Genomic DNA, 23,773 nt, shown 5'->3' on the forward strand with positions numbered 1-23,773 from the left:
ATATACTAATATCATTAAAGACATGCATGATAAAGCAATGACTAGCACTAAGAATGCATGTGGAGAATCCATAGATTTTCCGATCACAATATATGTAAATCAAGGATCTACTTTGAACACTTATCTTTTTAATTTAGTGATTAATGAACTGACTAGGAGTATCTAAAACAAGAAGCCACAATGTGTAGTTTGCGGATGATATTATTTTGATTGACAAAAATAAGAATATAATAGAAACGAAGTTATAATTATGGAGAAGAACTTAAAGGAAAGAGGTTTGAGGATAAGTAAAAATAAGACAAAATATACGAAATGCAAGTATATGAAGTGTAATTTCAGCCATGGTAGGAGAAAGATTAGAAAAAAGACTTGATGAGAAAGAAATTAATAGCACTAGTAGATTTTAATACATTAAATCTATTACATAGCCAAAAGGAGAAATTAAAGAGAATGTAATATAAATAGTTAAAACAGTTTAGCTATGGAGGAGTGTTTCGAGATGTGATCGAAGAATTCTATCAAACTTGTTAGGAAAGTTCTATAATATGCCTACCATAATGATAACAATTAGAAAATAACGTTATATTTAAAAAAGTAAAAGTTGTCAAAGTGTCAATGAGTGAATGAGTTGCATAATATTGAAGGATAAATTAAGAAAATTGTTCCTAATAGATGGGGATAAATAAAAAATAACATAGAATGAAAAGGATCTAGCTGAGGAAGGAAAGTACCCTCATCATGTGAACAAACATAAAATGATTTAGGTAAGCAATTTGTTACTATATTTTATTAGTTAAAAAAATAAAAAATAAAAAGATATATTTTTCCAAATAATTTTATTATTTATTGTTTTACACAAATATTGTAAAACGAAAAAAATATATTAATTTTTTCTTTGATTCTCGAACATTCAAATGAAACAGAATTTCGCTAGGGAACCCCTAAAATCTATTTGAATCAAGAATTTTATCTGAAAAATAAAATAAAATAAAAAGCATTTTATTTTCCTCTATATTTTTCTTGATATTAAATACTTTGAAAATAAATGTACTTTCCTTGATGACGAGAGAAATTAGGGACTTCAAGATTAACATTTACTTTAAAATTATAATTAATTTTTTTTAAAAAAATTGCTAATGAGGCGTTCAATTAAACTTTGAATTCTCACTTTTCTTCCTAACCAAACATGAAGAGATGAATTCCTTTAAATTTTCATTTCAAGTTTCAAATGAGAGCTTAATCTTCCTTCCTATTTTCTTTTCCTCCTTTTTTTTCTTACAAACTCTTTCCAAACATAACATAGGTGAGAAGTAATAATTTTCTGCTAAAACGTATGATGTAATAATAATAATAATAACTATCAAATGCACAAAGCTCTCGCATATATGACATCCACGCAAGGAACGGACCATAATAGGTCTATAGTATGATGCAACATTAAATAACACAATACAAAAACACCATCAAAATAGAGGTAACCAATAGAAATACTAGTACAAAGAACTAAGCATTTTAACGCTACTACTAGAACGAGTTTCAACGCTTACTACCCAAAAAAGAAAGTAACCAAAACTTAGAAACACATTGCTCTATATTTCTCACACCGTTAACTGCCCACAAATGCCAGAAGATGCAACAGCAGCGAACACTGGGCGGTAAGGAGTCTATTTGCCACTATGTTTAGCCTTGGAGTGATTCTGCAGAGCACTCTCCGAGTTGAAAGTCCTGTAGACAACTCAAGAGTGTTAGTAACGTTACTTCATTGTTTATAGGTTAAAACAGAGGTTCCGCTGTCATAGATAACGGACTTGCTACAAGATTTGCAAGAGACTTGGCCGCCAGACTTCGGGGTTTGAGCCTTTGGCTTGTCCTTCGCGGCAGCAGTCTTGGCAGCCTGCTTAGGATAGGGAGTGGCCGTATGACCACCCTTCTTACCACCTGCACCACAAATAACTTCAGGGTAAAGCCAATTGTGTAGTCCTCCCCTCGGTTTGAGGCAAAGGTAGCGGCACAAGCTTCAATTATCTTAGGAGATGCATAATTAGAAAATTCCGCAACTACTTTATCAAGCGCCAGCTGAATATAAGAATGTACAATTCATTGCAAATAAAAAATACATTTGACTTTTAAAATACCTCATTATGAGATGTGCTTGTAAATTCAAAAGTGTCACAAGCAAGGAAATAAAAATATGCAACACATTTATCAGATTAAATAACTAAAATAACCTGGCAACCAGAAAAGCTACTAATGGTGCTCATTATATCAGGAAGTAAAATGTGTCAAACTTTGCTGCAAGCTGCTTTCCCTCTGGAAGGGCCCGTCAGTTCGGCCTAACCATGTGTTCCAAGAAACATTGTAATGGGGAAGACTCGAAAATCATTGTGGAATGTAAGAAAAAGGGGTCAGGTGCAATTTAGAGGGGAAACTCTTGCCCAGTGTTTGGGAGCTCTGAGGCCTTGGATTTTAAATTATGTAGATATGAGCAAAACATAGCACAAAAATATATTGAATACCATTACGACCTTCAAGAGGCATTGGTGGCACATAGGATATATCACCAACTAAATCAGATTTATATGAACAATCCCCATATTGTTCCTGAACTCATCAAATAATAATCGGCAGTCACAAATAAAATCACCATCACCACATTTTAGGCTCGTCGCCCCCATTTTTTATTTTCCTCAAGACAACCTCCCTCACATTCCATATCACCTGATTCACCTGATTCAATCTAGGGTCATCCTGTCATAAATGACTTGTTTCTCTCCAAAAAAAGAAAAAAAAATCCACAATTTCAACACCTACCTGCCCAGCCACTCCACAAGAATGACTTTTCCCCAGTGAAGTACTTCTTAATGCTCAAAAAGAACCTCATTAACTAAAATACTAAAATGATAATTTTTCATGTTTACCCTCTCAATTCAAAATGATTAGGGCACGCTAATGGCCACCGGCCTTTAACTAGTAAGCAACTCTAAATTATGAGTATTTTTTGTTCAAGATTATAAAACAATTGCTCATGCAAAACTAGAACCACATGAATCTACTTCTAGAAGTATAATATATGTATTACAAGAAAAAATTGAGCTGTCAAATGGGTCAATCCTTAACAAACTGGATTCATTGAGGCTGAGTCATTTCAATAGCAATTCAGCTCAAAAACGCCTAATAATGTGCCCCAAAACACATTTGCAAAAAAATTGATCAAGCATCTTGACCATATAAGGATGGATTAGGTTTCAACTTTGGGACGCGCTTTTAACAGGGCAAAATTGGGAGGCCCAATGAACCAAAATGGACAATACTTCACCAGAATTGTGCCAAGATTACTTTGAGAGTTCTACCTGCACAGGACCCCAAGAGCCATCATGTAGGAGTACTCATGTGACTTCTATAATGGAGGTCTCTAGTTCTTTGGGAAGCAAGGTATGAGATGGCAGATGGTACCTATCCTATGTAACTCAGGTCCAGTGGGCCTTCTAATGGACCAAAGAAAAAAACAGATGAAAGAGAGATAGAGGGAATTCAGCAAAGAGCATGAGATTAATGCTTGAAAGAGGCTCAAGAGAAGTTCATATAGAAGCTCATCCTGAGACATCCAACATAAGTTGTGCACACCAGAAAGGCGCACTCAAAATTAGGTATATATCCACTTAGCAACATCATATGTATGAAATGTACGCCAAAAAAAACGACAAATGGGGCAAGCAGGAAGCATTCCAAGCATGTATGGTATTATTAGAATGTAGTTCCTTGATGGTTCTCATTAAACTAAAAAAATGCCAAAAAATTAGTTATGGCTTGAGTATTGTTAGCAACCGCCAAAATATTGAGGAATGCATGGGGCAATATAGTGAGAAAACCCAGGAGTTGCCCATTAATCCCCATATTAAGTCAATGGACAGCACCATCACACCAATAAATTTGTCATTAACTCAATTATGAGCCGTCTTTTTCTACTGAGCATATCATTCGTACAAGGCAAGTTATTCATTCATCCTCCCCTCTTTTGTAGGTGCGGCAGGGAGTTCCGTGTGCAAATACATATAAATGCATGTTATAGACTAAAGAGGGTTTTCCTTCACTTTTCACAAGTGCTCATCCACCCAAAGAACTGAGAGCTACTAAAATGCTTTCTAATTGGAGAAAATTTAGTAAATTAGTGACCCCAAAACCATTAAATGGCAAAGAACACTGGGAGTACAGGAGAATGTTGATAGGCCAATGTAAATTTATGTGACACTGCTAAACATGCAATTGCATCGGGGAGGACATTTATACCAGCACAAAGAAAAATTTTGATAGAAATCAAGAAATGGAAGTTTATTTTCATTGGCCAAAACAACATTGAGAAAGACAATTTTTGCATATGGCATTGTTGTGAGGGCGCTTGATGCCATATGGTGGTGGCATGACTATTTTCCAAAGAGCAAGGAATCTTTTACTTGATCATACTCGTGATGGTAAAAATTGTTCAAAACACTGAACCATGGCTAGTTTTGACACACTTTAATATGTGGAATGATCATTTGATATTATAGATAGAGCTCAGTAATACCTAAGCATCTTTCGAAAGAAAAAATATATATTTTGCTCTTATGTCCATGTAATCGTAGAAATTATTTAAAACATACCTGCAGGATTTATGGCTAGTGCTCATAAAGATCAAACATTCCAATATGTAGAACAGTTATTTCATGTTAGGTAATTTTTGTGAGCAAGCTTGATGCCATATGGCAGTATTATATCCCTTGCATTGCATACATGCGAATGCACACAGCATCTGTGCATAAGTAGATAAAGCTTAATAATACCTCAGCAAATCTTTTCAAAGAGAAGAAGGAATATTTTACTCCCGTGTCCATGCAATCAAAGAAATCAGTTAAAACACTCCCGTAGGGTGCATAGCTGGTTCTCCTAAAGATCAAATATGTACGTTCTAATGTGTACAATGACTAAATTGGGGGGAATAAGGAACAAAGAAACAGTCATATGGAATAGAGTTGTGCATCTTAAAACAAAGATGGTTAATTGACATATCTTAGAACAAAAAGATTATTGAATATCAAGAAAAGAAATTAGGGGATCACCTGTCTTCTGAGGTGAAACCAATTTGGCTTTCTTATCTGGAACAGGTGTTTTTACGGCAGATTCAGAGGGTCTCTTCTTGCTTGGTTCAGCCTAAAAAATTAAACATAACATGAGTTATGCTCAATAGAGTTCACACAACTCGATAAGCATCACCTCAAACTCTTTCTTTGAAAGAGAAAGAAATGAAAGAAGGTGGAACAATCAGGAAGTTAAATGAACCACAACGGTAACATAAAATACCTTCTTTGGCGTTTCTTCATCTTCATCCTCATCCTCTTCATCATCTTCATCGTCGTCGGAACTATCGTCACCATCAACCATTTGGTCCATTTCCTACACAACAATCCATCACACAAATAAAACCAAAACATATAAAAAGATAAATTTAAAAAAAAAAATGAATAATGCAATTAAAAATAAGGTGGCTTTTGGTTTGTAGATCAAAATATTCCATGGAATGACATTCTCAGGAATCTTGTTCAAGGAAGACTCCAAGAGAACAACCCCTCCACATAGGACTTGGAACACAACAATCACATTGTTATATTAGGGTTTGGACTCACTAATGTGGTGTAGAAACCCACACAATGCAGCCAAAAATTGAGCCTAATTGTCACTTGTGTGGATCCAAACTTTAATATAACATTTAATGATTAGTATATACCATAGAAAAGAAATTTGAGAACTTTGCTATCGTACTAATGGGTTTCTCTAAATCTCACAAAACGATTCTCATCCTCACTCAAAACTGAACATGGTCGTGCGAATAGCAGATGTTAAGGCGCTTGGCACAGGTCAAAGATGAATAATCTTATTTGAGCTTGGAGAGGAACGAGGAGACTCCTTATTTGTGCATGTTCAAGAACAACATCTCTAGAAATCTATCGGTTAAACTCTTCAAGGAAGAAGCTTTTAGGGTTGCCAATATTCAGATGGATAGGGATTCCAGAAGCACTCATAAGGGAAGTCATCTATGTTTGCTGGTGATTAGGTGGACAAGGGTGGGGATGTTTTTGGAGCAAGGGCAGACGGAGAAAGGGAATAAGTTTTCGATTTTTATTTTTGAAGGTGAAAAAGGTAATGGATGGCAAATATTTGCGGAAGAGTTCTATGAGTTCATGAAGGAATTTCGGCTTGTTCTTGAAGAAGCTGGTGCATCAATCTCTTGACATCCCAGGTGATGGAGTAAGGTGGTACTGGAAAATAAATCACATAAAGGAGAAGTAAGTTGTTTGAAATAAGATCATTTATGTTTTCAGTGTGGGGAATATATGTGACTGAAGGATTCAAGAGTGATGGTTCCAGATAATTCTCATGGTAAATACCCAAAGGAGGACATCCAAACAGCAAAAATGCATATAGGGCTCCAGTGGTCGCAGCGAGCATCGCAGAGGTGAGTAGGGTTGCTATCAGGGAAGAATGGGGCATGAAGACTGGACTGGGTCAGCTGGTCCTCATCCTGTACTTGAGCCAAGTATGTGTCAAAGGAAGTTCTTCTTTATTATTAAAACCAAGTTATTTCATAGAACAGGCCCAATGTATAAATAATAATTCTTTGGGCCTATCTATGTGTCCCAAAGAGGGTTCTCAACAGGGGTTTTCTCAGCTGGGTCTTGCTTCCATAGAGGCCCATTGTGAGGGTATGGATGACCAGGCTCATCTCAGATCCAATCCCATTAGTGATCAGGTACATTCCCCTAGCTGAAATTCACTTAAGTCAGAAAAGAGAGTCAGGAACAGTCAAAAAATTGTCAACAAAGTCAAAAGGCCTCTCTCCAATTATACAAGAAAAATTTAGTGTGGCTAAACATTCAGTGTGTCATCAGGAAGACTAGCTTGGTTTTGAATACCGCTCAGGAGGAAAATGGTGATATTTACATAAGTGTCAGATCAGTTGTTGATTTTGGTTTTGCAGAAGGATTAGAGGCTGGTATATCCAGGAGTAATGGAAAAAACAAAGCTGGTTTGGGTACAAAATCTGATACTTCAGGTTTTAAATCGGAAAAATCTAAGGGTCCAAAGGTGTATGCTCGTCAGAGGCTGCTCTTATGGGTGCAGAAATGAGAAAAAGTATACAATGTGAAGAGAGAGTATTCCAATGAGATAAGGTCAAATAATTTGAGTATTGTGGAAGATGCACTTGCTAGGATCAAGTATATAGGAAATAATGGAATTAGCTAAAAAAAATGAGGTAAAGAAATGGGGAAATTTTTTAGATAATAACAATGATGAAGTGTGTTTTATTGGGGGTTAATTCAAAATGAAAAAAGGTCAAAGGAAGCTAGCAAATCTGAAGTGCTCAGTGACTAGCGATGGGAAGGGTTTGAAAAGTGATTTCCTTGGTCAATTGTTCTTTCTGATCAGTGTTTTAAAAGGCTCAATTGAGGCTCACCTTTTGGCTCGCCTCAAGGCAAGGCAAGGCATGGCTACAACACCTTGAGGCTCAATCTAAAGTATCAACTTCCAAAAAGGCTAACACATTACATGCTGAAGCTTACGCATTTTTAGGCGCGCTTTTGCGCCTTTTAGTTGAGGCTTACGCATTTTGTGTGTGTGATTCTCAAGTTAGAATTGGTTAGAAAATTTTAACTACATGTTAGTGTAAAAGGAATGTCATAATATGAGTTGATTTCTAAAACTCTTGAACATTAACCTTTTTGAAATAACTGAGTTGTATATTAGATTATGAAAAGAGTTTGAACTTTGTAATGGTATAGCTATCTCTTATAATGATTTATGTCATGTATTCAAGTAAGCAATTATTGAATGGCCAACAAGGAGTTTGCAAAGTATATCTAGTTTTTTATTCATTTTTACATTTTTTTTTCTTTATTTTAAATATATATAATTTATTTAACATATTTTTATCTTTCAAAAAAAAATTTCAAAAGGCCTACGCCCCAACGCCTTAAAGCTTACGCCTCACCTCTAAAGGGTTAAAACACCTTGCCTTGCGCCTTTGCCTTCTAAAACATTGTTTCTAATTATTGTCTTTTTTGTTTTTTTGCTTTATTTTTTTCCTTTTTTGCTTTTTTTTTGTTTTTTATTTTTTTCAAGTGTACTTCTTACCCTCTCTCTCCCTCTCTCTCTCTAATAAAAAAAATGATTAATATAAATCCAATCCTATGGAGGGACCACTCAATTATCTCTCATCTCATTCATAGGAATTCATTTGTTAGGTTTGTGTTGTAAGATTCCGAACAATGCATAGAGGACGCCCATGTCAGCGTTTGGTATAACACGAGAACACTGGTAGACATTTCAAAAAGATTACCATTATTACAATGACCAGTACAACAACAACATATGAAGGATAATTATGCTTTCTCGCACAAAAACCAGCCTATTAAAAATATGTACCAAATTAAAATCCATGTCCTAAAAGCTTCAAGTATCATAAATAAAAAAATTCAACACAATAATCCCATTAATTGAAATAATGGGGCCAATATGGTCTCAGAATTTCAATAGTGTTACATTATTTTTGGGAAAAAAAGAAGAGAGATTTTACTAAAGAGAAAAGGAAGTAAAAAAGGAGCATAAGAAATCTTCCTTAGAAGATTAAAAATAAAAAATATCAAAACGGCCAATCCTGCCAATAATGCTGTTTGAAACGATCTGCTTCAAAAAGCCCATGAGGCCAATTCTGATCCTATACAAAAGATGGACGAAGACATCCCTTACAACCAAATCCCTGACAAAACAGCAAGAAGTGCACACCTCCACAATGCCAACCCAACTTTACCCCTTCTATAACCTAAAAATAAGAAGGCCAATAATTTCTTCAACAACTCTAGACACACACAACACTCTCCAAACAGGCCAAAAAGATAATTCCACACCCTCAATAAAAAGAAGCAATGGTGGAACAGGTTTGAGACGCATTGTGAATTATCAAAAAATACATACATCCAGAGACATAGCTTTAAAACACCTCCTACTCTACGACAGAATGTTAGTGTTAACCCTATTAAGAACAACTAACAAACAAAAGCCTTAAGCTTTGAGAGGAAGTTGGCCTTCCACTTTGAACCATGATGCAGAAGGAGTGAAGGGCATGGTTTTATGGGTCAAATGCTAAAAAAAGACTTACAATAGTACTCCCCCAAATCAAGAACCCATGAATGGCAGTCATTAAAAAGACCTTCCTATCATCAAAAGATCTACAAATATACAAATATAAATAAAAAAAGGAATAGATTCATTGTGCAATGATGATAATCTATACAGGTGTGAGGAAAATTAGTCCAAGACAAAGAACCCATACCCCCCACCCCAAAATAATTAAATAAATAAATGACATCTTCCCAAAACTGAATGGGGCACCCATTACACACAACAAATTTAGTATACAAAATAAAAAATAAGATATATTTGTGAAATACCCTTCCAAGGACTGTCACAACATCTTGGCCCCAAATTAGCATCCCACCCTTTATCCAGCAAACCAAATTTATTTTTAACACTTTGAGCCAAATGGAAGAATCCTCTAGGGGAAAATGCCACAACCATTCACCCATTAGAGTGATGTTCATAGACAACAATTTCCCAAGACCCAAACCTCGCTCCTTTTATAATCTACAAACAACGACCCAAACTAACTAAGATGGTCCTTTTTCTCCCCCACCGCAAACCACAGGAAATCTCTCACAACTTTCTCAATATTTCTAGCTACGCCCCAGCTCTAAAAATAGACAAGAAACAGAGAGAAATACTAGCAATACAAGACTGAATGAGGGTGGTATGCCACCTAGATAAAATAAAGCATGCTTCCGCCATCCAATCTCTTGGACACCTTCTCCACCACGGGATCCCAAAACTCAACCAACTTGTTACCACCTAAAGGCACTCCAAATAAATTGAACGCAAATTAAGAATACCACACCCAACTAAAGAGGACAGTTCCCAAGATCTAAACAGACTGACATTAATACAAGTTATCCACTCTTGCCCAAATATTCTTTTAAATTGGTGACCCTCTCAAACATTTGCAAAATAATAGCACATTTAAAAATATTCCTATAACCCTTGTAAGAAGAAAATATTATCCAATCCTATGAACCAATCTACTCACTTGAGATAACTACCACAAGAACAAACAAAAGAGGAGAAGAAGATCCCCTCACCTAACCTCCCTCAAAGCCCTAAACCATGTTTTCAAATTATCCTTTAAAAACAATCCATTTTTCTCTCCTTCTATTAACAACCTCAACAACCTAATTTGCTACTAAAATACCATCCATCATCTGTCTATTTCGCACAGAAGCACTTTGAGCCTCTGAAATAGTATCTCCTCATAGAACTCAGGTTATCAGCTCTACCTTTGCAATAATCTTTCACACAAGTCACTAGACTAATAAGCTAAAAACCGAAACTTTAATAGACCTATTCTTCTTAGGCACCAAGGTTACAAAAGATAAGAGTTAATACTTCTGGCCAAAATCCCATTAAAATAGAACTCATTGAAAAACTTCATTAAATCCCCCTTAAACACATCCCAACATTCTTGAAAGAAAGTTGTGCTAAACCCTTCCTGACCCAGAGCCTTAATCCTTTCCATCCTAAACACAAGCTCCTCAACCTCACTTTCCTCAAATGATCATTCCAACCACCACAAAAATAGAACTACCCTACAACCTCTTACACATAGGCCTATAAACATCATCTGCAGCTAAAGAATTAGCAAAAGAAATTTGTGATCTCCCCCGCATAACAAAATAAGAATTCCCTAATATGGATGAACCTCCCATTCCATACATCTGTCCTCCCAAATACTTCAAACCCCACTCTCCTAGTCCACTCTCTCAAGTTTAGTTTCTTAAATAAAAAAAATATCCTAGCAACTCCTATTCAAAATTTCCATAATAAACCCCCTTTTTCTCACATTTCCTGGACCCCTTAGGTTCCAACCAATGATCTTCATTTTTCTAACCACAAAAGTATAGATTTCATTGATAAGAGAAGAATTTACAAAAAGGAGAAAAAGACTTCTCTCGTCAAAATTATGGAAAAATCCAGAAAAGACAAACTAATAAAACAAAAATTAGAAAAAAAGAATATAAATTCAGAGCAGAAGATTTCTCCAATCTCGCTGAATATCCGAAAAAACTAACTCCCTTAAAGCAATCGAACCCAACACACCATAAAGAAACTAGGTAATGAATCTTCTCCCAAACTAGGTACCAATTCAATTTTCTCCTTGAAAACACCCATGCATTATGCTCCAACCATAATCCCCACAACACTACAAAAATATCATATTTCCGTAGTGCCATCGTCTCCTACCTCCTACCAAACCCCTCAAAAGAAATAGAGAGCAATCCCACCACTAACGCTGGATAGACCCAAGATTCTCCCATCACACCAAATGAATTATTCCAAAATCTCCAAGCATAGTGACAGTGTAAAAATAGACGACGTGTTGATTCAGAATTCGTATAGTAGAACACGCATACATCTAAAGATAAGGCCTTCAAAGGTCTCCTAACCTGCAACAAGTTATTAGGGTTGATTTTATTAAGCACAATCAGCCATATGAAGGCCTTAATTTTTAGGGGAGCTTTTGCCTTCCAAATAGATAAATATATGGGAAAACAAGCATGGAAACAGGTCAAAAAATAAAATAAAAAAAAAAAACAAGAATATACCCCTGAATTATTTAAAACCCAAAACCAAGTATCCCTAGCTGAAGAAAGATGACAGTTGTTCAATAACAACAAGAAGGATGAAAGTTCCAACAGTCCCCTATCATTAAGAGGTCTTCTGAAATTAAAATTCCAATAAACCAAAAGGCTACACAAGTCAACCAAAAGAAAGAAATCATACCATCTTACCCTCAGCTCAAACGAAAGATGTGGCTAGAATATAATCCCCCAGCCACGGATCTTTCCAAAATTGAATCTGAGAGCCCATCCCCACCACAAATTTAATGTGAGGCATAAACAACAGATAAATTTGAGAAATAGATCTCCAAGGGCTCTCCGATGAACATTGTGAACCAACATTGGTATCCCACCGATTCTCACCCACCTCATACTTGCTTCTAATTACACTATGCCAAAGGGCATGATCTTCTATGGTAAAACACCATAACCTTATCTAAAAGGGCTGTTTTTTCAAAACACCAAATTTCTAAGACTTAGCCCTCCTTCCAATATAGACCTACAAACCTCGTCCCATCTTACTAAATAATCTCTAAAGCCTCCGACTCCGAACCACAAGAAATCCCTCATGATTTTCTCAATTTTATTAGCAATCCTCACTAGCATTCTAAAAAATAGACATATAATATAATGGGATACTAGATAAGCAGGCCTATATGAGGTTGATTCTAACCCCCTAGGGAAAAGAGAGCCCATTTCCAACCATCAAGCCTCTTAGCAACTCTCCACTACCAGATTCCAAAAATCACATATCTAGGATTGCCCCCATGTCGCGCATGTCTTAGAGAAACTATCATTTCAACCATTTATATGTGCTCTTTTATAAAGTGAACACTAAATGTGGTTCTTTTGAGGACCTTCCAAAGACTTCATCTGCTGCCACCTGCTGCTACCTAGATAAGAAACATCCACTTAAATCACTAGGATGTTAGATGGGGCCTCACACCATGGCTTATTTTGTGAAGAAACCAATACCTTCTTCTATCCCTTTGATGTAGGACAAGAACCAAGACCTTGGGAGGATCCTTGCTGGAGAATAATTAAGAAGACTAGGGTTAAGGAATTGTGAGGTTAAGTTATAGTTTATTATGTGTTTAGTATTAATTAGTATAGGATTAAGTGTATTTGGGGGTAGGGGTATGTTTGTAATGTAATGTAATGTAGTTTTAGGGGTTTATGTGTAATTTCATGTACAGAGGCTTTCTTATAAATAGTGTGTGAAAGCCATGTTGTAGGCAGTTGATGAATTTGAATTGAAGTTGAATGTGAGGCCCCCCCCCCCAATTATCTCCTCTCCATGGCTGCAGAACCTTGATACTGTTTCTGCATCATTTAAAAAATTCAGCCTCGAATTTTGAAATGTTGTAGGATCAAAAGGGAGAAGCAAACTTGGATTATTTGGATGAGAACCAAACATCTTCCATAAACGTGTACAATAGAGTTATCAACCCAAAACATCTCATACGGCTCTGGGTGAGGTTCCAGATAGAGCTGCATTTGAGTGATTTATGGAAACCAAATTCATTGGACATCTTCCCCATCAATAATGATTTTGCAAACCTTTTATCCACATCTGAGAAAGGTGTTGAAGAGCTTGACATTGTGCTCAAGGTATGATAAGGACATTCCTTTTTCCTATAATTTGTCACCATGTGGCTGAATTTATGGATATAAATATGTTGCAACATAGATATCACCAACAACCCTCCAACACAATTTTCCACAAGCCTTACTCCCAATTTCTCAAAAACTATCTTCAATTCGCCTTGATATTGATTGTCCGGCTGAAATGAAACAAACTGACAAAGAAAACTCACAAATTACAGCAATAAAAACCGGATTTTTAGTGGAGTGACAATATCCAGGGTTCCGTGCCAAAAGTTATTGCATTTGCTTGCAATATATTATGTCCACAGTCAAAATATTTTCTTGAAGCTCAAAATATTGCAGAAAAAAGTCCAAAATATCGTGGCTGGGCAATTCTTGTCAGACTGGAAACAGGAGATGGTAGCAGACACTCTCACTCGCAGTGACTGGCGCGTGGGGCGCATGGGCCACCAGCAATGGTGCTCCGGTGATGATTTTTCAGGCGAGGGTAGATCAGGAGTTGGGGAATACAGTGGTGGTGGCTGTATGTCAAAAGAACTCCAGCAATTTTGTATTTTGAAGGGGTTGGCTTCTGGAGAAGTTTAGCCAGCACGTAAGCGTCCTCCAGTGGCCAGAGAGCGATGAAATTTTGAGGGGAAGGGTTTTAGGGGGTTCTGTTTTTGGTGGTATGAGTGGTGTTGCAGGATGGTGGCTGGAAAGTGGCGTTCGAAGATATGGGAACACAGCTGGAATTTTCTGAAAAGTTTTGAAACTGCAGAACTGCTTTTTGATTTTCGATTTTCATTTTTTTTAATACTGAAATTATAGAAACTAAGTTCTGTTTTTGGTGGTATGAGTGTTGCAGGATGGTGGCTGGAAGGTGGCGTTCGAAGATATGGGGACACAGCTGGAATTTTCTGAAAAGTTTTGAAACTGCAGAACTGCTTTTCGATTTTCATTTTTTTTAATACTGAAATTATAGAAACTAAGAGATGAGAGATTAACAGAGAAGGAGAGACTAATGGAGATAATGGAAAGAAGAAGAAGAAGAAGAAGATGAGAGATTAACAGAGGAGGAGAGATTAATGGAGATGATGGAAAGAAGAAGACAAGAAAAGGGTAGACTGCTGCTGGGCTGCAGGGAATTATGGACAGAACAGGAGATCAGCAACAGAGAAGAAACAAGAAGAGAAGAAGAGGAAGAGAGGAGGAGAAGAGTGAAGGAGAATGGGTGGACTGAAATGGAAGAATGGAGATCATGGTTGGGCTCTGATACCAAAATGATGCAGGGGTAGCATCAAGGTTCTGCAGCCATGGAGAGATTAGAAGAGAAGAAGGGGAAGGGAGGAGAGAGGAGATACCAGGGGGAAAAGTCACGTTCAACTTCAATTCAAATTCATCAACAACTGCCTACAACATGGCTTTCACACACTATTTATAAGAAAGCCTCTTTACATAAAATTACACAAACTCCTAAAACTGCATTACATTACAAACATACCCCTACTTTACACAAATATTACAAACAACCCCCAAATACACATAATCCTAAACTAATTCATACTTAACACACATAATAAACTACTAACTTAACCTCACAATTCCTTAACCCTACTCTTCTTAATTATTCACCAGCAAGGATCCTCCCAAGGTCTTGCTTCTTGTCCTACATCACCCTTGTTCTGCCATCAACAGATCCAACAATAAACCCTCGTCAAACTTGCACATGCTTTCCAAATCATCATTAAAGTCACACGAGCTTTCCTTGTCACCTCATCCTCTTGAAATGAAATTTCTTTTAATTGTTTGTTCATTTGCTTTTTGAGACGATCCAATGAAAAATAGTTGAGAAGAAATGGCTTTTGCACAGGACCACTCATCTGTAAATTATTATGTTTCGTACCGTTCTTCAACCTCACTTTGTTCAGCCAATTGGGCTTCTTCAAACGCAAAACTCCATTGAGATCCTTTTTAACAACAGCTCATTTTTTCCTCCACCTTCCCTTAGAAATAGGCCCATTCCCCTGGCTTGCATTTAACCTAAATACCTCAGCCCCTTATTAACTTTAATAGGCCCATTAGTCTAAGTCCTTTTACAGTAAGGCCTGAATCTTATATTCCCTGCTTCTTTGAAATTGAAAACCCCCCAACCAAATCCTCATATCCCATCCCCTTCCCACCAGTTCAGTGAATTACAAAAAATCTTCCCAGACTCTTTACAGTAGGGTTTCAACAGCTGCAAACCACACACTCGCCAGCAAACACAGCCTCCTTCACCAGAGCTGATCAATGAACTTCAGCATAGGATTTATTTGACCTTCTTGAAGCAGTATGACTCCCAGTCTCCCACTTTTCTCAGTCCTTTGAAGACCTGTCAACCAACATTTGCAACAACAAAGGATCATCCCCTCAGCCTTCAAATTAATGTCTTCTTGACCAAGAATATCCTTCAAAGTACTCAGGAGCTTCCACCACCCAGCAACTTTGAACCCATCTGGGAAATGGACAAAGCTGCTTGACCTACCTATCTGTACATCTCCAAACACAGAAACCTTCCCCCACATGTTCCCAAGTTGCTTCAGATGAAGAAAACCTCCCTACACTCTGAACAACAAACCCCCAATACTCTCTATCTAACCAACATAGCCCTGACCAAAATGCCATAATATGAACCAACACCCACACAAATTCTTCATCACTCAGCACCACTGAGGACATTCTGAGAACCACATAATCTTATATGAGTTGAATTATTCTCCAATCATTTGAAGTTGAAAACCTTTCATTCCACCTTGAAAGAATGGTGATACCCCAGTAGGTTACCAGGGTAAGAAGCTGGAAAGATGGAAATTGGTTGCAAAGGTTGACATGATTATGAATTAAGATATAATTCAAGGAAAATTTGGATTTATGGTAAAAAAAGAGTTCAAGAAATTTCAGATGCAGAAAATCAAAGGCACAGGCACAGTTGAAATGCAACTAAGTATTATTATTATAACATAATATTACATTCATTTTTATTGATTCCTGTTCTTATTATTATAAATATTATAGTGTGAACTAATGCAACGTTATGGGGGCATTACTATCAGCCAAAATAGGAGGCCAATCTAGTCCCAAAACTAGGATACCCATGGTATGGGGTTCCCACAAAACTTGCCAAATCACATCAGATTCTAGCCCGAAAATATGTGGAGATGGCATAGACATCACATTACTGGGAATATTCTTAGGAGGATTTCTTATGCTCCTTTTTATGTATATTCTTTCTCCTTTAATTCTTCTTTTTCTATCTTTCAACATGCTATGAATCAAACCGCCCCTAAACTGTTAAATACATGCCGCACCATTACAGCAAACAAGAGAATACTGAGGGATTCATGACACTTTCGTTTCTTTAAGCCTTACATATGATGGATTCATTTGATTGGCAGAGTTATACGTTAGAGTGGGAGAACCGAGGTTTCAACATAAAACCTAAAATTTTCTAGCCGTAAATTCAAGAGATTTTAGCCAAGAAATATAAAAAGGATCCTACACGTACAACTTTACATTACTTAAAGCAATAGCAATGAATGTCTAAGTCTTGTGGTTCTCTACATTCAACAATAGCAAAAAGCTGAGTGTTTGTTAACTTCAAAGCAATAGCAGTGAGTGTCTTGGAAGTGAATGAATTCTTTGAGATTTTCAATCTATTAGAAGTTCATATATTGTATTTGGATATGGATATATAACTAAAACACGTGTGTATATAAATATATTTATGCTATTATATCATGTTAAGCATTAGGTTATAGATAAGATAATTAATGTCTATAAAAAAATCTTTTTCGCAATGAGATCTGAATGATATTCACCCCTCCCCCCTTTTCCACCTAGGTACTACTATTTCAAAATTATTTTCAGTCAATCATTGGCTGTGGGATATTATTTGACAGTTCGACATAGAACATTGCAACTCTCCATATCCATCACCAGTATCATTAAAAGATACAAAACATTTAATTTTAGGAAGTTAAAATCACTAAATAGGAAAAAACATTCAAGTGTGATACCTCATCATCAGATTCATCAGATTCAGAATCCTCATCTACATCATCGCTACTGTCTTCCTCATTGTCTTCATCTTTTTTGGACTTGCTTTCTTTAGGGTCTACAATTTTCACCTTTGGCTTTTCAGAAGATTCGGGTTTGGCTGCATTAGCCTTAGTCGTATCAGCCTTTGTAGCCTCAACCTTTAGTTCTAAATTTCCTGAAACATTTAACAGAAAAAGACCAAAAAAAATAGACTCAGCTGGTATCAATGAGTAGCATATAATTAAGACCAAGTAAAATAAGTATTATGTACCATTCTCAGACAGCAATGGAGCTTCCTCTTCAGAATCGGACTCAGAGTCTGAAAAATGAAAATAAATACAGAACTGAGAATCAACTCTAGGGTTACAACTTACAACTACATGAGAACTTTTACACAATCAATTTTATGACTCACCAGAATAGTCGCTCGTGGCAATCCAAAGATTAAAGAGTCAAGGAAATAAAAGTTAGAAAAAGGGTGGGGGCTCAAGGGGAAAATGATTTATATCGACCATCACTACTTTCAAATGTCCTCGGCACCACACACAAGGTTGGGCCTTACAATTTTCAAATACAATATAGCGAGGCGCCAAATAGCATATATAGTGGTAAAATTTAAAAAAATAAAAAAATAATGAAAGAAAATGAACAGTCGGGAAATTCTGCCATAAAGAACATTAGATCCACTCAAACAGTTGCATAAAGCCATAAAGGCTAAGTTGTTGTCAAAATGAAAAATAGTCTAGCTCCACAAAATCAAACTTCAACTAATAACTCTGCTTGTATGGATCAAACAACAATAAGCTATATGACAGGTATTGCCCCTTAATTTTCTGATTTTTGGTTTGAGGGTTTTTTTTAAAAGTAATACCAATGGACCCTTAATTTTTCAAGATAACAAAACGATGAAAAGATGGGAAAAAAGGTAAAGAAAGTTAACATCATTTGACACAATATGAACCATCTCATTATGTCTATTAAATTAAATAATCCTTTACTTTTTATTTTACTCTATTTTTTACAATTTAATTAAAAATTTTCAATGTATATTAGGATGTAAAGAAGTAGACACGAAAAAATTATAGGTAGTTAAGAATCAATAAGTAGTTAGTTACAGATGTTTTTGTAGATATAATTAGGTTAGTTATAGGATACATAGAATTTTTATGTATTACCAGAAATTTTTCAATGTAATATATATATATATATATATATATATGGAGATATTTTACAAAAAGAAAAAGTAGAAACCAAAGTACGAGATTCCCTTTCATATACGTACATATATGAAATGCCTCGTATATTGAATGGGGCTCCTAGCATCAAATTTTTACCTCAATTAAAAGTCACACCAATTACATGAATAAATTAAACTCAAAAAGCAGAACTACATTTGTCAGGGTGGCAACATTTTCAAAACAGCTTAAAGATATTCACAACAGCTTCACAGAAAAGAAGGATAAATTATATAACATCAACTGAATGAAAAATTGGAACATTGTTAAGGATATCCAGCTGGAACAACAGCTTCATAACCTAAAAAGTAAACACTCCCTTTTTTCCAGTTATGAGAGAGTTCAAACTTTTGCTCAAACACAATATCGAAAGCTAGCTGAGGGCAAACTTCAGGGGATAGTGTTCCTAAAACAAGCTTCTTATCACCAATCTTTACAAAAAGGGGGATAGATTCCTTCCCTTTGTCCTTAGATTCACCCAATGCAGCCTTGAAAATAAAATCCACACACTATATATTAGGAACATATCAAATAAAATAAGTGAAATGCAAGTGATAGGCGAACAAGTCCATAGATCATAAACCTGAGAAAGATGTATGATCTTGGTAAAATCAGGATTCACTTCAAGGGACTGACCAGGTTTGACTTCAACACCTGGAGGCAATGTAAAGAAAAAATATACACAAGATCAGTAAATCAAAGTATCATAACTAAAAGGATGCATCATATCGAGAGCAATATGAACTACATATAAGGAAATGGGGGGATCATTGACAGACATAGGCAACTTCAGCGCCTGTCCATAAGGTCATCAGATTAAAATCATACAACTGCAATCACAACTGTTACTGCCAAATAAAAGATTCTATTTTCAGGGAAAGGTGTGATGCCTGGACGTTCTTTTCTGTTGGGATTGAGATGAGAAAATGCACGGGCTGTTGCCTGTTGGGCAGATGGAAGAATAGAAAAAAAGGGAGCACAAACATGAATCAAAGTTTGAGGATAAAAAAATTTCAAATTATTGTTTAATTTTCTATCTAAGAAATATTATTCGAGCCCAATGAAATCTAAAATTGTCTCCCAGCCCCTGGAATTTCCAGAACTTGAAATTGAGGAGTACAAAAATAGTGACACCAAACAGCATCAAGGAAAAAAATAATGCCGACAAGCATAAGCTCTGCATCGCATTTCATGACAATATTGGATAGAAAGCAGCTCAAGCAATTAAAAGACAAATTTACATGACTTATGAAAGAACTTTAAAATCCACAAAAAAAAAAGTGCAATTAGACATATAAATTATGCTATTTGAGGTGTTAAAGATAACACTATCAGTGATCTATGCCATATATAATAGTAAGAATAGTGTATATCAATTTATGGACAAAAATATCCCCATGTCTTAAAAGTAAGACAAAAATTTCTATCTAAAACTAAATAAATTCCCATACTATATATATGAGTATGAATATTGTCAACCATTTGATCCACAAAAAAAGTCCTTATCTTTTGAAAATCAAATATTCCTAAAAGAAGTATACTCCTACTATATATAGAAAGTAAACTCAACCAAAAATACATTTTAAAAATTATGGTTAGAATATCTAGAAGATATTGTTTGAACACAAAAGAAAAAACTTTAATTTGGTTAAAAAAAATAAACAAACTAAAATAGATACATATCTATATCTATGTCTTTACATTCCAAAAGAAAGTATATCAAACCAAAATAGATAAAATTATATTTATAAAATCCACATTTGATAAGTTGAGTGTTTAAACCTTAAAAAACAAAAACATCATTTACCTAAAGAAACAAACTAAGCTAAAAGTGTATATATTACATATAAAAGTTTGAATAGTGTAAATCATTTGTAGACCAAAAAAAATTATCATCTTCTAAAGTAAGATAAAACATTTTTTTTTTTAAATCAAGAAAAATTAGAAAAATATACATGTAAAGTTTTATTTTAAATAAGTTAAGACTCGAACATTAAAAATCCTTTTAACTAAAAATTTAAACTTTATTAAGAACTATAAAAATATTTTACATAATATTATTTATGAGTAATCACGTGTGACACATGTGACATATTTACTAGTACTTGTAAAAATACAGCGCTGTAGCACTGGTTACTAATCCCTTTATCATACGCAATAAAATGTGAAAAAGAACATTTACATCTTGTAGCAATCGAAATGCTTGCAGATATGAAAATATACATAAGAGGCAAACCAGAAAAGTAACAAAAGATTACATTGAATAAAGGTAAATGCACAAGCCCTCGCATGCAAATAGTAAAAACACAGCCTCTCAGAATAAAAGCAGAGGTAAGACTGCTTACTCTGCGGCGACCCTACTGCTACCCTGGCAAAGAAGGGAGCTTGTCGCCTAAGGACGACCTTTTTATTGAAACATACAGTAGAAGGTTATCTCCATTGGGCATGTTTGACTGATGTACTTTAAAATTTTCAATTTTCAAGTTAAAAAATTGAAAAAATTATGCATGACAAGTGCAGAAATTCTAAAAGCCAAATCAAAGAAAACTAGGGGTCTGTTGGCATTGTTCAGCACTGTTTTTATTTTATTTCCCTTTGTTTTAAATTTTTTTGAAATTGACAACAGAAAATATATTCAGTATTCCATTTTCACTATAAAAACAACAGGTATAAAAATGGCATCAATTACAAAATCTAAGCAAAAAACTGGAAATGCATAAAACATTTTTCCGCTTGTTCTTAAAACAACTGGAAACGCTTTAAGCGGTGGAAGAGGTGCTGAACTAAGCCTTGTGTTCCGTAACATTCAGGTTCAAAACCTTTTCTCTGGCAAAACCAGCCCTCCCACAAGCGTTGAATCTCCTGCTCTCCTCCTCCTCCTTCAGATATCCATCTCTCACTCTGTCACCTCCTCCTCGTCCTCCATCATCATCATCATCACCATCTTCCTCTTCTTCTTTTGATGTCTCTCTTTATTGTCCCTCTCCCACCCCCAAAATAAAAATGTTTTCACAACAGTGCTTGTCTTCTTTTTCATCTTTGGCCGCTGCAACAGACATATTTTACTTGAATGTCGCTTCTTATTTTATTCTTCCCCATTTCCATTCACACCTCTCTCCCTCACCCATCTCCCTCTACTCATAAGGTAAGCCTCCACTATCTGTAGTGTTGTATGGCATATAATTTCATCTTTTTTTATTTTTCTAGTAGATACTTGATAATTCAGACATCAATAAATACACATGCTTGATTTAATGCTTTGAAATGCTTTTGGGGGTTGCATCCGGTATTCTTATCAGTTTAAGCGTTGGCAATCTTTAATGCTTTTTCTAAGTGTTTGAAATGGTCTAACTATTGCATTAGCAGTTGCAAAATGTTAATAATATTTCAAAAATAAGAAGTCGACAAAGTTCTAAATCGTAGTTTTTTTAACTACAATATCCAACCACAACAGTTGCTAGCTGCAACAGCTGCTAACTGCAACAGCAATATTAGCTGTGAACTGCAACAACTGCCACCTACAACCACGATAACAAACATGCCCTACATGCATTTTTGGCGATTAGAACTAATGAAATCCCTACGATATATGTTAAAAAATATATATTATTGCATATGAATGAATTTGAAAAAAAAATAAAAATTGATATCACCTAACAAAAAACATCTATCTGATCTAGTATGCCTGCAATATGAGATATCAGGATTTACAGCATAGGAAAAGACTAATGATGGAATATTAAAAAAACATCATCACAATTCACATGCAAAGAAAATACATTTGCTTTTGTATTTTTAAAAAAAAAATCCAAACAGTTGGCATTGCCAGAAGAATTCCATTTTCAAAATCTCAAATACTAAACAAATAAAAACAAGAACATTTGGAAATGGAAACAAGAAACACACAGGAAATTTGTGAAGTTACCAAACAGGCCCTAAAAACCATAAATCTGCAAGCAATGAGGAACTATTGAATTTAGAAAAAGATTCACGAAGATTAGCCAACATGTTCCATCATTTTAAGGCCACAAACATATGCAAGGTAATGATATTTCCACAGATGGAAATGTTATGGCCAGCAGTCCATTGGAGGTGCATGGATTTATGTGCTCCAATCGGCTGGCTTTGACAACAACACTTTCAGCTTTAGCAACAATGTCACACAGCGTCTACTAGTGAATCTATATTCGTGTATTACTATCTGTTTCTGTAAAATCCCAATTAACAGGCAATGAAAAATTATTCACATTTTTTTCAGACATGCTTTCCTGTTTTCCAAAGTAACAGAATTTTGATGAATGAATTTTTTTTAAAAAAAATACTCAGAATAATAATAAACAATCAAATGAAATTTCAAACACAAGGGAAACGATAAGCAACGCACTAGCAAGCGGCAGTTGGCTATTTCACGAACATCAATAGTAAGCAGCTTCAAACACCGAATAACACACAAAATCAAAACAGTATGAATTCCAAACCACCTTAAAAAGAAGAAAGTTACGAACAACTCAACAAGCAGAGACGCTATATAAAATAGGTGAATAGGGCAACCAAATAAACAAACAAACAAAAAGCATCAAACAAGAAGCAAATGGAGAGATGATAAATGCAGAAAACTTACCCCAGAACTCCATGGAGGACGGAGAGCTAGGGCTCAGAGAGAGAGAGGGAGAGGGAGAGACTGAGGAAGTGTGGGGGGCGCTAGGGCTAAGAGATTCGAATAGAGAGGGAGGGACTATTTATAAATTAATTAATGCATGATAAACTCAAATAACACCCCTCGCTCTTCTAACAATTACACTCTATTCCTTAAATTTTCAAAAAAATTATAAAAAAAATCCTTATATTTAATTTTATTAACAAACTAGACCTTCACTAGTCAATTATTGGTCATCATTAAGTATATATAAAAAAATTTATTTTATTAATAAAATATTTTTTTCATTAATTGAATGTATTGTGTCGAACACCCCACTTGTGTCAAACACCAATACTACAATTATTGTTATTTAATATATAAGAAACTAAAGTAATGCAAAAATTAATAATAAAACAATAAAAAGAATAAGACAATAAATTAACAAAATTCGGTATAAAATTACCTACATCATCGAG

The 23,773-nt window shown here is 35.3% G+C and overlaps 1 protein-coding gene across 1 annotated transcript; it reads right to left on the reverse strand.

The window, feature by feature from the left end:
* Positions 1–1,354: 1,354 nt before the first annotated feature.
* Positions 1,355–23,418, reverse strand: LOC131148769 (histone deacetylase HDT1-like). Its single transcript, XM_058098685.1, has 10 exons — positions 23,280–23,418; positions 19,242–19,312; positions 18,935–19,146; positions 17,839–17,852; positions 17,695–17,742; positions 17,402–17,598; positions 5,338–5,430; positions 5,097–5,187; positions 1,809–1,938; positions 1,355–1,725 (listed from the first exon to the last, which is right to left on the reverse strand). The coding sequence occupies exons 1-10, from the start codon at positions 23,290–23,292 to the stop codon at positions 1,665–1,667; spliced, it is 930 nt and encodes a 309-aa protein (XP_057954668.1). The 5' UTR covers positions 23,293–23,418; the 3' UTR covers positions 1,355–1,664.
* Positions 23,419–23,773: the final 355 nt, after the last annotated feature.

Source organism: Malania oleifera, chromosome 2 (assembly GCF_029873635.1).
Source record: "Malania oleifera isolate guangnan ecotype guangnan chromosome 2, ASM2987363v1, whole genome shotgun sequence".
Classification (NCBI taxonomy): Eukaryota; Viridiplantae; Streptophyta; class Magnoliopsida; order Santalales; family Ximeniaceae; genus Malania; species Malania oleifera.

What these genes read in the sequence shown, in the direction of transcription:
- LOC131148769 (XM_058098685.1), bottom strand. An exon ending in AGATCATACATCTTTCTCAG is followed by an intron (nt 19,147 to 19,241) that starts GTTTATGATCTA and finishes TTTATTTTCAAG; the next exon opens with GCTGCATTGGGTGAATCTAA. An exon ending in TCTTGCAAATCTTGTAGCAA is followed by an intron (nt 1,726 to 1,808) that starts GTCCGTTATCTA and finishes AGTTGTCTACAG; the next exon opens with GACTTTCAACTCGGAGAGTG.